Raw genomic sequence first — 14,773 nt, 5'->3', positions numbered from 1 at the left:
GTCTTGCGTCGACTGCGTTATCGGTGCTGATGGCACAGGGCGATTGTCGGTTTCACTGCTGGAGTCACACGGTGCAAGATAGTGCGGCACTTAATACACGGTGCTAGGTAGCAACGTGGTGGAAGGCACGTTTAGTTGGGTGCTCCTTCGCTTCTCCCACTAATCTCCGTATTTTTCTCGCCGTAGGAGGCTTGTGCTTCCGTATTTTGAAGGCGTGCTTCGTCCAAAATTTCTTCTCCAACGAGCGACGATCCATCACTAACCTGGGCGCTCTCAGAAATCCGAATTTTGCATGTTAAGTGAAGACGCCGGCATGGTTTGCGTAGCAGACAACTGCGGTTGCCATCTTGCCCGATGCCACAGCAGCAACCAGTGGGGAGACACCTTTCAGCAAGGCAGTCAATCGGAGGCCCGCTTTCATCGGAGGGCCCGTGTTACTACCTCCAGCAGACCCGCGCTTCTTTTGTGTTTGTGCGCTTGTTACAAGACGGCGACGACCGACGAATGGAGAAGCGGAACGGCGAAACTTTGAGCTTTCGAATGGTACCAAGATGGTGGCGCTTGGTGGCGGGAAATAAGAGATATGGCTTTGTCAACTGCGGTGATCTTGCACAATTTAAAGCTGTTTTCTCGCCCTGCGCACTGCCAAATTAATTTTCTTGTGGGCACTTTTAGTGTGTTTTCAGCCAAGCCACGAAAATTTCAGTCAGTGCCACGAAAATTTCATCGTTATAACTGGATTGCATGAAAAAATTTATGCAAAGTAGAGGAATAGCAGATATGTTGTCAGAAAACTATAATGGCGGGGAGGTCAGTGCCCCTCCCCGCCACCTTCCTCTACCTGGCTGCTGATTGTGTAAATTTGTTGAACTGTTTAACTCTGCTTCCTGCACGCTCTGATCGCTTGTAACAAGCCGTGGCTGTTGGCATTCAAGATTGGCTCTGCTAAAACAACTGCAAAGAGTGGTCACAGGCGGCAAGTGACATGCGAGCTCTGCCAAGGCATTGCTTTGGCAGAGCTCCTTCGGTCCAAAAAAAAAATTAAGAAGGAACGCTGGGGTGAGATTGCCACAAGCATCTCTCTTGTCACGTACTTCTCACTGGCTTGCATGAGGAAACCCCATGGCCATCGGCCTTGCTTTATGTGAAGCTTGCCGACATCCTTCTCCAAGGCATCCAAGTGCTCCACATGGTGCAGCGGGAGCTCTCTTGTGAAAACGAAGCCCCGGAGGAACTGAATCATCTGCAGGGCCGCCTGCCGTACCGCGTCCTCACTGCGTTGTCGCCATCACTGTCGCCATCGCTATGCAGTGCAAGCACATTCGCGATGATTGCCTCATCGGTTAGAAGTTCTGATGTTTCTAATGCGTCGTTCGCATGTAACTCTTAGAGTCCTGAAGTATCCTCGTCGAATGCGGACCAAAGTTCAGGCAGTGGGAGCTTGGCAGGCTCCGTATAAGTCACTGCTGCCTCTGACAAAGCACGCTTTCCTAAAGCAGTTCCACACTGTAGGAGCACTTCCTTCTGTCCACGCACCAAAGGTAAACTGCACGGCCATCAATAGATTGATCTTCAAGTCTGGTTGCTTCCTGCTTGTCCGCGTGGCCATGTACATCAACAAGAATAACTCACTCAGGACGTGGCGACGATACATGACCTTAAAATTGGCGATCATGCCGGCGTCCATGGGCTGCAAGCCTGCCGTTGTGTTTGGTGGCAGAAAAAAAACTTGCATGCTTGAGAGCTTACGCATGGAGTGGTCGGCACTGCAATTATCTAGGATGAGCGCCACCCTCCTCTTAGATCACTCGATAAGGTTATCGAACTCCAAGAGCCCCTCGTGAAAAAGTTCTTGCGTTTTCGTGCCTTGTGGTTGTGATGGTAGCGTACCGGTATCCTGGCAGCACCATGGAAGCAACGTGGTTTTGATTTCCCACTGACAAATGCGGGGCACTTGTCGCTCTCGTCCACGTTGGCGCACAAAAACACAGTGAGGCGCAGTTTGCTGTTCTTGTCGCCCTTACACGTGTCTCCTTTGAGTGCATGCATGCATCTTGGACGGCAACATCTGAAAGAACAGCCTTGTTTCGTCGTCATTATGTATGTTGGTGTCAACATAGTTGTCGAGGATGCAGGGCAGCATTTACTCCGCCCACTTCTGCTTCGCTTCACGTCAAGCAAAGCTCCCTCGCTGGTGATGGCTTTGTAAACAATGCCGTGCCTCTCTTTGAAGTGCTGTACCCAGCCATCACGTGGCTGGAAGTCCACTGTGTTGATGAGCAGGGTAAACTGCTTTGCCTTTGTGGCCAGAATTGGCCCAGTGATGGGCAAGTTCATAGCACGGGCACCAAGAAACCCCTCGTAGAGGGCCTCTTCCACCTCCTTATAGTTACCTCGACAAACACATTTGCGCCCGTTCTCTACCGAGAAGCTTTCTTTGTCGAACTTCTCTGCCATTGTCGACACTGTTGGTTGCGATAGTTCGTACTTCTTCACAAAGTCACACACTTTTTACCGTCTTTGTAGTCCTTCACGATACTACACTTAGTTTCCAAATCTGTAACAGTGCGCTTTCTTTTCACCGGCAACGTCGTGCATTACAGATGATCAGCGGGCAGATCAGCCATCTTTCGTTTCGAAGGTGAGTCAAATGAGGCAGAGAAACCATGTGGCCAGGAATGACTTCGATGCAACCAACAAAGATAAGCATGAGCGACTTAATCCGGACTTAATCCGTTGGCAGAACGGCACAGAATGAGGGGCCAGCGGGAAAACTGGGAGCAGCGCTATCAGCACAGTTGGCGCAGTCCATTCGCGTTTTGAAGGGTGGCGCGGCATAGAGCTATGGGCACAGCCCATTCGTGTTCAGAGGGGTAGAAGGGCGCGAGGCTTGTGATGCGGAGAAGGCTGAAAAACAGGTTCAATTGTATGAGGGCATGGAGGCCATTCGGGCGGCGGCGGAGAGTGCAGCGACTTGAATTTCTCTTTTTATTTTGGTTTTCAAGGATTTTGTATTCCATTACTTTTGGCACAGACACCCAGCAGCCAGGCTTCATCGTCATAACCGATAATGTGGCATGAGGGCATTGTAGTAAGCAGGTTATTTCACCATAGTAAACATACAAAAGTTGACGGTGCAGCAGCTTCTCATTGTTATAACTGATATATGTATTGTTAAAACCAGTATCGTTATAAGTGGGTTCGACTGTATTGCACTTTATAAATTGTAGCCGGTGAGTTCACAAGGTGTATCCGCTTGGAATGAATTTTTAGGAAGGCACCAGTTTCAAGATGTTTGTTCCAAAATTGTGCGACGAAATACATAGGAATTTCAGTTATGTTTGTGCTTCAAGGCATAAAGCGGCGGTTTGTTAAAAAAGTGGTAGAATAGTTCATTTTCACCGCAAGTTTCACGGCGCTTGTTTTGAAAACTGTGCGATCCTTAAGAGTCGCTTGTAATGGATATGCCTTGCAAACTCACTGGCTACAATTCGTAAACTGCAATACATTCGGTGATGTGCTTAGAAAATAGTGAATTTTTGTTAATTAGTAGATTATGCATTTCGATCTGTGGGGACGCTCAGCTCTCTGGTGTCTCCTCAGATCCAGCTTCTCCGCGTAGCACATGCGGCACCGGAAGTTGATCTAGTTTCAAGTAGTACGTGAGATGGAGCGAATGTTCCAATGCTATTGTCACTTGACGGCGGGGATGCTTGGGCTCCAGAGAAACTAGATTCCTTCTATTTGGTTACGGGTCCTTGCTGTGGTCAGACTGCATGCTCTACGATGTGCTCTGCGGACGCCTTCGTGTTCGCTTGTATGCGCCTCCGTTTGCGAGACTTCACCTGTGAATGACTTAGCTGTTGGTGCCCAGGCAGGGGCGAACATATTCCCTCTATATCCTTTTACAGTTAGTCAAACTTACTTGGTTCCTCAGCACATTTCATAGGCATGTTTCATTCATTGTGTAATTCGGCTAGCTGGCTTATTGTAAGAATGAATACCCTGTGGTTTCGTTTGCACTTCTGTGTACTGTGTCCTTTGTTCCTAGAGCACTTCAGACCCCATAGATTTCTTGCGCAAGTAATGTCCGCTGCTTCAAGTAATTCAGCTCAAGAACCACAATTACACTATTTGCCACAGGCGATGTAAAAAAAAATTGTGTGTGGTCAAAAAAAGAAAAGAAAAACCGTATGTGCGCACTTTGCAAACTGGAGAATGTATTTATTTTTGTCTTCTGCTGTAATCTTTTAGTATTACAGTTATTAAAAAAAAAGCTATGGCAGTATGTTTCTAGGTGAGTTTCAATGAGAAAGATTGCCAGTGTAAAAAAGAACATGATCAAGAGGCATTGCTTTTTTTTTAAAGAGAGCATTGTCATGATATATTTCTACGTCATCATTGATCCAGTCTCTGGCTTTCTCACAGGACACTCTGGGAGAAGTTTGTCTCGACTTGTGCACGACAAGGCAGCCTGTTCAACATGCAGTGGGAGGACGTCAAGTACCAGCTGGAAGGCTTCGAGCTGCAGAAAGAGTATGGCCTGAACCCCCACGCCAAGAGCTTTTGGCCCAAGCATCTCTTCCTGGACAGACCCCCAGTGGCCGATCCGCAGCCGCCAGTGCAGCCGACACCGACACACGGTTTCAAGGGACCGCCAGGCTTGACGGTCCCGTACAGGCACGTGCCAGCGGCCCCACCAGACTACTACATGCCAACCATAGACCGCCGTCTCTTTGGCGTGACACCTCCTAGAGCACCAGGCTTCTTTCCTCCCTTACATTTGAGCCAAGGCAATCCCAGCTGGGGGCAAGGACTGCCACCGGGGCCACGCCCTTCACACCAGCAGCAAGCCGCCAAGATGTACCAGCAGCACCTGCAGCAGCTGCAGGCACAGGCTCAACGGCAGCAGCAGTATCCTCAAATGTGGGCTCCGTACCTCCCACATGCGCCAGCGCGTCCGGCCCACTACCAGCACTTCCCTCCGGCGCAAGCTCGGCCGATTGGTCAGCCACAGCAGCATGGGCAGCCAGTGCATTGGTCGCAGCCAGTTGCTTCTCACAGACTGCCACAGCACCTTCCTCAGCAGCAGCTGCCCTCTCAGCTTCCACCCAGACAGCCGCAAATGGAGCCAGAGACAGTTTCCCAGCCAAGCATGCAGCCGAACTTCCACAGTCAGTCAAGTACTTACGTCCAAAAAGAACAGCCACACCAGCAGCTTCAGCAGCAGCTGCAGTGCAGACCTCCACTTGGGTTTAACTCCGACCCAAGTCTCTCTGCAAATGACATGTGTGGGGCCTCCGGTGCCACAGCCGTTGCACGGGCTGCAGGCGACAATCTCGGCTCAATGGACGCAAGCTTCCGTAACATGCTGCTTGACGATGACGACAGTGGCTGGACATGTGTCAGTGTAAACAAACAGACGACGAATGGAACTGGTCCAGAAGCACGGTTGCCACGCAAAAAGAAGACAGTTGCGCCGCGATTCGCGGCACAGCAGTGTCCAAGTCGACCAGCCAGCCAACCTTCCAGCCAGCCTGAAAGGCCGCTGAAAGTGCCGTCCAACGGAGTGACCGCGGGGGGAAGCTCTGCTACCAGGACTGTTTCGCAAGTTCAACAGCTGTCACAACAGGCTTGGCCCGAGGTCAGCAAATCAAACTCGAGCACCCAAAATGGAGGAACGCAGGTGAAGCCCAAAGTGTTCAGGAACTCTGCATGGCCTGGGGGACAAGATCGTATGGCACAATCTCAGGCGGCAAGGCAGAAAGCTAGGCCAACAGTCGCTTACGTCGCTGCTGTGTCGGAGCCTGTGACCTGGGAGAATAAGAATAAGCCATTTAGCGAGACACAGCGATCGATGGGAAACAGTGCCACTTCGTCACATGGGACTATTAGCGACATCAACTTTGGTCTGGATCTGTACAAAGCTTTCACCAGTGATGAGGAGTCCTACAAGGACTGCGCGAAGGACTCTACCAAGCTGACAGACACTCTTAGGGTGGGATTTGCACAGGCTGGCAGACAGACGACATACTCTGCGGCTGGTCAGACGACAGCAGGATCTAAGTTTGGTCCCATTGGAAGTAGGCCACCTGACAAGCCTAAGCTATCTTACAGTGACGCATTGCGCAATGGCCACGTGAATGGCTTTGTCACACCCAATGCCAGCAAACATTAAAAGACCAAGTAGTGTTTGCAGGTGTTTGCACATGTGCCCGATAATCTGGAGTTGGAAACTGTACAGTTTTGTGCGTCTGCTGGCCAGACATGGAAGATAGCATGCTGGGTTATTTTTCACGACCAGGGAGTCGTCGCAGTTCTGTGGAATATCATAAATATGAATATTTGAATTTGTCATTAGCTGTGTGCAAGTATGCCACAATGCGTGCTTTTTTTTTTCTTGAGAAATCAGCAGTCCTGGGTGTAAGTAAATTTCGGACTCTGGTGAATCAACCAATTTCCTCCTGCAATGCCACTTAGTACATGGGCACTAAGGACATTCACATTTCATGTTTATTTTGAAATATTGCATAGTACAAGTTCCTTCTTCAGTCCTTCTGTGATTCAGTGGGGTGCCGGGCACCAGATGTGAAATTTATTGAAATGTGGTCTTGGAATATTCTCTGCATTGCTCGGATGTGTTTTTGATGGGTCTGCGGTGATAATTTCTGATAATTCATTAGCTCGTTTTTCTTGTTTGTGTTTCTCCTTGTGCTAAGCATGATTATCAATGTGCACCAGCTCAAGGCACAATTTTCAATCTGTGAAAGAATTTCATATTGGCGGACCAGAGTGGCTGGTTGCCATTCTGATCCATGGGCCTGTGCATCGTACCCGTACGCTTGCGTGTTTGCAGCCATATGCAAAAGAATCTGGTGGCGATGGCAGAGCAGTTTAGTTTTATCTCATCTGTGCTCGGAATGCTGACAGCTTGCCAGTGCCAATCTCAAGCTGCATTTCTGTTTTACTAAAGTTGAGCTTTAGTGCCGCATGTTGCATTCTCCTTTTTCTTGTTTGTCCACCTTGCACTCTGCATTAATTGTCGCACTTCTGGGAAAAAACATTTCTGCTGTTATCTGGGGCAACGGCCAACAGTGCTTTGTGATCTGTGATAGGCAAGTTGTAAACATCTGTACAAATTTTTGCCACTCTCAAGGCTCGTTAAGCAGTGAGCTGTTAGGTGAGGTCGGAGGTTCTCAGAGTAAAATACCGTAGTTAATCGATTCTAACGCGCCCTCGATTGTAATGCGCACCGCACCCGTTTTCCGTGACACCCAAAAAAAAAGTTCCTTTACAGTACTGTGCACCTCATGCTTTCATACAGAAATACAACTTTCTCTCATAAGGAAAAACAAAGATTTAATCCCGATGCACTAAAGTTGCAATGAATAAAAAAAATCGCAGTTCTGCCCGAAAGGCGAAGCATTGATTGCGATAGCACATTAGTACACCGCTTTACAAAGTAAGGATAGCAGTTTTATCGGCTGTATAAACTTGCAAAGATTCGCTTACTAAATAAATTAACAAGCACGGTGTCACGCACGCACAAGCAACCATAAACACATCTCGCTTGTTGACCACGGGAACTCTTTCAAAACGCTGGAGTGACGAAGCGCGGCAAGCAAATTGACCTTCGTGCGAGCATGCCTCTCGCTTCAACGCGACTAAAGCGGCGAAAACACAGCGCGCGGCGGACTCTCCCCGTTGCAGATCGCTTTCAAGATAAAGCCAAGGCGATCGTATTGCCGAAGTGGATCGTCGCAGAATACGTCCTGCTTCGGTCCGCTGAAACCCTTCTGCATAGCCTTGCTTGTGAAAAGCCTCTCCTTCTGTTTGCGCCGGTCCAGCACGCAAGTTTCGGATTCTCCAAACGCCCGCGATGCAGCCCGATTTCCGTCCGTCTCCACCCACGTGATCACTTTCCTTTTAAATGCGGCATCATGATGAACTGGGGCACTTCATGCTGATAGAGCAGACGCAGAAAACAGGAAGACGGTGGACTAATGCCTAAGCACACGTACTGCAGAACATGGAGGAAGCTACGGCAGCTAGGCTAGAGTGTAGATAGGCTCGAAGTGCGTGCGAGGCGGCCATTTTGAAGTGCCGACGGCTATATGGTAACGCAGATTTAGGGTCGTACTCGATTCTAACATGCACGCAATTTTTGGACCCGTTTTATTGGAAAAAAGTGCGCGTTAGATTCGAGTAAATACGGTATGTTTGCATTTTTAATTCTCGTTTGGTGTTTTTCCTTGTTGCAGTGCAGTCAGGTGGATGCAACAGCCCACATGTTACTCGAGTTCATCTTCTGGGCATGCAGATATTGAGAGCCATCTTCAGCAATGGCAGTGTCCGTCTGAATGCTCTCTCTTGCTTGTCCATTTCAAGTCCTGTTGGCTCGCCACTTTCTTTTTTTTTGCCTTTGAAGAGATTTGGTTGAAAATTTTTTTTTTTCGCTGCAAGGTCTGTTCGTTGTCCCGATAGAAGGGTTGATGACCTTTTGGCTTTCCTGTTCTCACTTAAGGCTATTTTATGGACTACTAGCGATATCCTCAGTGATAGAGTGTGTAGTGCTGCCCAGGACAGTTGCTTGTGGGATCATTTTTCTTTGTTTTGTGTGCAACTTCCCAAGACCATTGTTTGTATGATAGTCAACATGGCCTGCTTGATCTTTTGTTGGTTTCGACATTCTAAGATGACTGGTAGGGATAACCCGATCTAGGAGATAAGCTGCGTAGATCTTGCAACTGATAGCCTATTCTCTTTTCTTGCACCGTGCGGCATATGCCGACTGTATGGCAGAAGTTTCTTGCATTAGTTGTTTCATGCTATTGTTGCTTGTGGATTATTATACTTGGATCTCTAAGTGTTGCTTAAAACTGATGCTGGATGTAAAGGTACAATGTGCGTGGGTCATTTAGGATTTCTTTTGTCTTTCTCAATTGTGTACATCTGGGTTAATGTCAACAGCAGGTCTAATTTTTGTTGAATATCGATTCAAATTGTGTCATAATTGACAGCATGCGAGGTAGAGACGAATATCCATGTACGAAGATATCACCTTGGCACATGCAACATCATTTGTCAATAATTTGTTTGAAGGCCTGGCAATTTTTCACTTCAAAAATATGGTCCCCATCCCCAATTTCTTTTTTTTTGCACATATGTGAATGTTGTGTTTCATCAGAAATTTGTCTGCATGCTTTTTGGGACTCGTATTTTGGGACGCACTTAAGGGGAGACGCAGGGCTGAAAATGAACTTTTAGACCGTTACACGGGTTTCATTAATACAGATGAAATAGAAAAGTTATGGCTGTCATACGGACCAATTAGGCATGTCACCTTAGGAATGAATGAATGACTTCTGGGGTTTTACGTGCCAAAACCACAATTTGATTGAGTTACACTGCAGAGGGGACTCAAGATTAATTTTGACCACAAGGAGATCTTTAAAGGGATATGGACACAAAAGTTGGCGGATGATTTTTTGCGTCGGAACAAAAGTTGAACTGTTGAAAATGACGAATACAAGCTGCTTTGAAAAAAAAGGAGGAACATCTTTTTTTTTTAATTTTCTGTTGCACCTTGCCTCCAAGCGGCCGCCGGTAGAAGCTGAAATTTGACGTCATAACACCCACTCGCGCACGCGTGGCCAAGGTCGGCCGCAGTCGGCTAGGAAAGTGGACGTGAGAGTCTTGGAGGTACTGATACCTCACAGCAGTTGCTTACGCCGACGGCATAAACTACTATTCAGTCATCCACGCAGTGCTGAAGTACGCCGCAGCTGCCTTGCCTGTGTGCGCTTTTGAAAAAGCAACTTTACAGAGGAAATGACAAATAATTCTTGCACAAGTGTCTGGTACAGAGCGAAATCTTTGTGCTATGGTTCGTGAAAACCTGACCGGCACTTCGACGGCCGCCTGCTCTTCTTCGTCGCTTGACGCGGAAGGCTCGTAACTGTAAGCGGTAATATTTCTTGCCAAGTTGGAATGGTCCTCGTCTTCAGACGTGTACTCATCACTGGTAGAGGCACCAGAACTCAAATCCATGCTCGCGATGGCGGCGTCGGCGCGCTCCGAATGACCACGGCTGGCCGGCTGGCTATCCGACGAGGGTGTCGTGACGTCACGCCTTCCAACTCCCGCGGGTCGGGCGGCGAGGCGCGTGCTCACAAAAATGTGAAAAATAAAGCCGTCGGCTCGAAAATGAGCTAAGTGACTACTTCTTTTTGGTGTTATCACACACTGAAGATTCATTTTCAGCATTTTCGTAAAATTTTCAGATTTCGTGTACGTATCCCTTTAATGTGCCCCTGATGCACCGGACACGTGCTTTTGCATTTCGCCCCCATCGAAATGCGGCCGCCATGGCTGGGATTTGTTCCCGCGTCCTCGTGCTTAGCAGTGCAACATCATAGCCGCTAAGACACCGCGGCGGGCTCACCTTAGGAAAGCTATCATTTCAGAAATAAGAAAGGCATACTGATTATTTTTGTTTGGTACCTCCTAAGCGGGTTATAGTGCAGGATAAGGCCAGTCGCGTGTTCATTACATTTCATTAGCAATGTCGTCACTTTGAGGCTCAGTTCAATTTTTTTCATTGTCAGTATGTGTTGGATGTGTAATAATTTTTTCGGTTAATAACGATTTAGAAATATAAAATGTAGCTCACCTTGTTCCTGACAAAATTTCAGCCCAGAAACTACTTTGAAAGCAGGTTTTGACGAAGCAGTTTGGAAATGAGTTTTCCTGAAGGTTTTGTTTGGCCAATAAGTGCAAACTGAGAACAGTGAGCTCAAAGATTTCAGAACACTCAATTTAATTTTAAGACCAAAAATAATTAATCAAAGTGCCGGGCTCTGTAGGTTTTACCTTCTCTTCAATTCAAACCTGCTCGTGGCACTTGCTTCAAGTCGTCCTATTTTTTTTTTTAGCTTTAGAGCATTCCAGTGCCCTTGTGTCTCCCATGATTAAAATGTGTGAAAAACAGAATTAAAATTAACGAAAAGCAATCTTTCTAACATGGGCATTCACTCCATGTTTGGTTTCTTGCCCGCTCTGCAGCCGCATCGTGAATAGAGTGTTCATGGGCAATCTTGACGGCATGTGCGCGCCACCGTTATGAAAATGGAATTCATTTTCTTCTTTTCTACAGCGCAGATTGCAATCAGATTTGTTGACGAGCTTCTTTATACGTCTAGGAATCCAAAATAAACAAGATTAGAAGCTGCGTTTTTCTGGCAAAAATCACGATTTTAACCTCTGCATCCCCCCTGTTAATGAAATATAATGGCATTGTTTTTGACATTGGGGCCCACTTGAGGCAGTCAAACGTATTCCATCTTAAACAGATGCTTCATGGTATTTTGACATCATTCTCGACTCGCTCATAACTATTGCTGAAATGAATTTTTTTTGGTGTGTGTTTGCGTGTTTGAGAAGGTATGACTTGCAAGATTTGATGTGACCATAGCCTTCTTTACACAAGGTGTCATCCAAAATAAAGTTTGAGTTCAACAGCGAAAGATTTGGTTTTCCAGGGGACTTCATTTGAGGATACGGCGGGTTTGGACTCGTTTGTGGGTCGAAAGTTCATTTGTTAAAGTAATATTCCAATGACCTTTTGTAATTCCAGCACTTATGTTGAAAGAATGGCGTATTCTTATTCCCCCTGCTGCTGTTCGTTGGGGCACATGGAAGCTGTGTATTTTGTGGACACTTTATTGTTTTTGGCATCGTAGCTGACAAAATTGCATTTTTCAGAGCCCTTTAATGTTAATATCAAGTGAAACTATGGTCATTGAAATGGAACAGCATGTGCTGATGCAGCAATACAAATTGCACAAATATATTGTGACTAAGGAGGTTTGAGCACTCTTAAAATAAAAATTAATGGTGCGATTGACGGCCATGTCCGCGGGATGAAAACTGTTTTAGCAATGTGTGATGTGCAGTCTACTTCTGCAAATGCGTAGCTGCATGGGACGTATGCACAAGGGCTTGCATAGGTGCACATTACAGAAACAGGTATAAAGTATCTCTGGACTAAGGTAGAAATTCTATTCTGTTTTTGTTTCCTTCATGGCCTTTGTCAGTGGTCCGAGCGACACTACGCCTGTGTTTTGAGCAGGATTGACTAGGATAAGAAAGGAATGGAATGTTAAATTATACTGACGCTGGTTGTGTTTTGTGCTCTTAAAAGTTTTAACGGCGGCAACATGCTGCCACCAGAGGGCCGATGTGCAACTGCGGGGAAGCTGTGTGTGTAGGCATAGCCATGGTGGGGCTCATCACTGAAGTAGATCAGCACAGGCTGATCTTGTTCATTCATTCATTGATTCATTTAAGAAATGGCAATGCTTGGCCTGAGGGCAGCTCCTCTATTCTTCCGCTCCACATTGCAGTAAACCTTGGTGGGATCCAGAACAGTGACATCTGAATAGCTAGGTGTGAAGACAACCATGATGATCAACAACTTCGACTGACGTGACAGCTGTGGATAGTGACAGTGATGGCTATGGCAGGATAGCTGGCAAAGGATTGAATTTTGAATCAAGCAAAGGCAGTTTGTGATGCGCAATTATAGTGCACACGGGTGGGTCTTCCGCCTTTATCGACACTATATTCAGAATCATTTGAGGTACACTGTGGTCTACACATATTGTTGATACTCGGCTTCGCATATGCGTTTGTCTCTGTAAAAGGGACTGTAGTTGGACCATGTTGTCGTCTTTTGTTGTACACAGCCCAACATGTGTTGGGTCCTTCTGTGCCAGAGTCCCACCTACAACGCCGATCTCAGGCATGCTTATCTTTCAAATTGCTGTCACACTCACTCATGTGGAATTTCAGAACTTCGATACGATTTGTCTCAAAGACTGCTATTGCTGTGCTCCCTGTATGGCAAAAAAAAAAAAGTGACTTTTTCACCGAAAAGAAAAAATTTTGGCTGTGATGAATACATTTATTTCTTGCGTGTCAGGATGTGGCGATGAATCATGAGCCTGATGTTGCACTGAGCTTCACTACAATGTTGCAGAGGGTGTGGGTAGTGGCAGTTCTTGGCTGAGTGAATGGCGACTACGCTTGGATTAAGTTGCAAGTACATTTGAACACTTTTTTTTTACATATGTGACAAATAGGCTCATGTAGTATTCATGAGCAGGAAAGGCGGACAGACACAACAGCTTGTCAATTATTTTATTTAAGGATATTGGGAGGACACGAAAGTGATTGGGCAGTGTAGGCAAACTTTGAGATGCTGCATGATCTGCATCGCTTGACTGCCTAATTTCTTGGCCTTGGTTACGTAACGATTCTCTTCCAATTGTTTTGTTTTTGCGTTTCGGCTGTGGTTCGAGTGGCGCTCCGCATACTTTGTCAGCAGGATCGCCTGGTCGTGAGTAATGGGTAAGAAAGGAATAAAGTCGAGCAAAAGGATTTGCTGCATTGCTGCGGCCATGGCAATCACATAACCTCAGTTACAAGTTTGATGATGCCTCCTTTCAGTTTTATGCAATGTAATAAAATCAGCCTCCAGCAGCGTTGACACTGCCTATGTCAAATTTACCACTCCCCTCTCCCTGCGAACAATTCATTAGCAAGACACACAGTGCAACTAGCCTTGGCAGACAGCTCAGTGTTGCCATAAACCGATATGAGAGAGAGACAAAACTTCGTTTTCCTGAGGCATGGAGAGGGGTGGATCCCCGTGGTGGGGAGCCTTGAGTCCAGGGCCCCAGTGGCGGTGGCCGCACTTTCACTGATCCTCCAGTGCCGAGGTGTTCAGCACCATTTCCCACTCCCACCGACATGAAAGAGCAACATTAAGCTAAGCTGGGGTGCTGTTCTGGGCACTCAAATTTGGCCATGTTAGCTTTATGAGCCAATTGGAGACTGCAGAGTCTCCTGTGTGTATGCTCTGCATGCATACGTGTATATATCTCACGTAAGGTGTGTGGTTAGGTCAAACTAAAAATGCGTGCCATTCACCTTCCCCTCTGCCTCCATCTGGTGTTGTGTCTGCGAGATATTTACGAATTCTAAGGTTGGCGTGAATGTGTGGCCATCAGGGCAGATGTGCATGTATTTTGGCCGTTTTGAAATCAACCTTTGCCATTCAAGGAGTTCTACAGGCTATCCTCTTGTCTGCATTACTGTTATGCTTGGAGGCCTCTCATTATGGCAGTGTGTTGCTTGGTGGGTGGCTGCTGTTCCACCGTTCACAATCGATTGCGGACATGGCCATTCGCATGCTTTTATTGGTGCCACTCGGGCGCAGGGTAGTGGGAGGGGTAAATAGGTGACTACATAGATATACGCATACACACATGAATAGACAACAAACATTGCTCAGCTTCAGTATGAAAAAAAAAAATGAAGTAGATCATTGTGCAAACTAAATTACGGGGGATGCTTAGAACTTTCAAAAGAATGTGAAGGCGAAAGCGTAGTTGGACCTATAGTGACGTGGAATGAAGCTCTGAGCCCATGCGGTGACGTATACAAGGCGCTACGAGTGTGCTGCCGCTGTTTCCAGAACGTTCTACGGCCGCCGTCGCCGACATTTCCCCTCTCCTCCCCAGCGCCGCCACCGCACTTGCTCTCGACTGCGCTGCTGCTGACATTTCCCTCCTCTTCCCCAGCGCCGTCGTCGCCCTTTCCTTCAACGCCCTTCCGATGACATTTCCCTCCTATCCAGCGCCGCTGCTGCCCTTTCCCTTGGTGTTGAGCACAAGGGGCAGGATGGGATAAAGGATGGGAACACTGGCAT

General features: G+C 47.1%; 1 protein-coding gene across 1 annotated transcript in view; it reads left to right on the top strand.

The window, feature by feature from the left end:
• The window catches only part of LOC119453525 (probable helicase with zinc finger domain), a 77,138-nt gene extending 64,179 nt beyond the window's left edge, over nt 1–12,959 (top strand). Inside the window, exon 20 of the mRNA XM_037715569.2 lies at nt 4,429–12,959. Coding sequence (XP_037571497.1) covers nt 4,429–6,178 — 1,750 coding nt within the window. The 3' untranslated portion in view covers nt 6,179–12,959. The remainder of the gene's footprint in view (nt 1–4,428) is intronic.
• The last annotated feature ends 1,814 nt before the right edge of the window (nt 12,960–14,773 follow it).

This window comes from Dermacentor silvarum, chromosome 5, assembly GCF_013339745.2.
Source record: "Dermacentor silvarum isolate Dsil-2018 chromosome 5, BIME_Dsil_1.4, whole genome shotgun sequence".
Taxonomy (NCBI): Eukaryota; Metazoa; Arthropoda; class Arachnida; order Ixodida; family Ixodidae; genus Dermacentor; species Dermacentor silvarum.
This window is presented reverse-complemented; position numbering and strand designations above follow the sequence as displayed.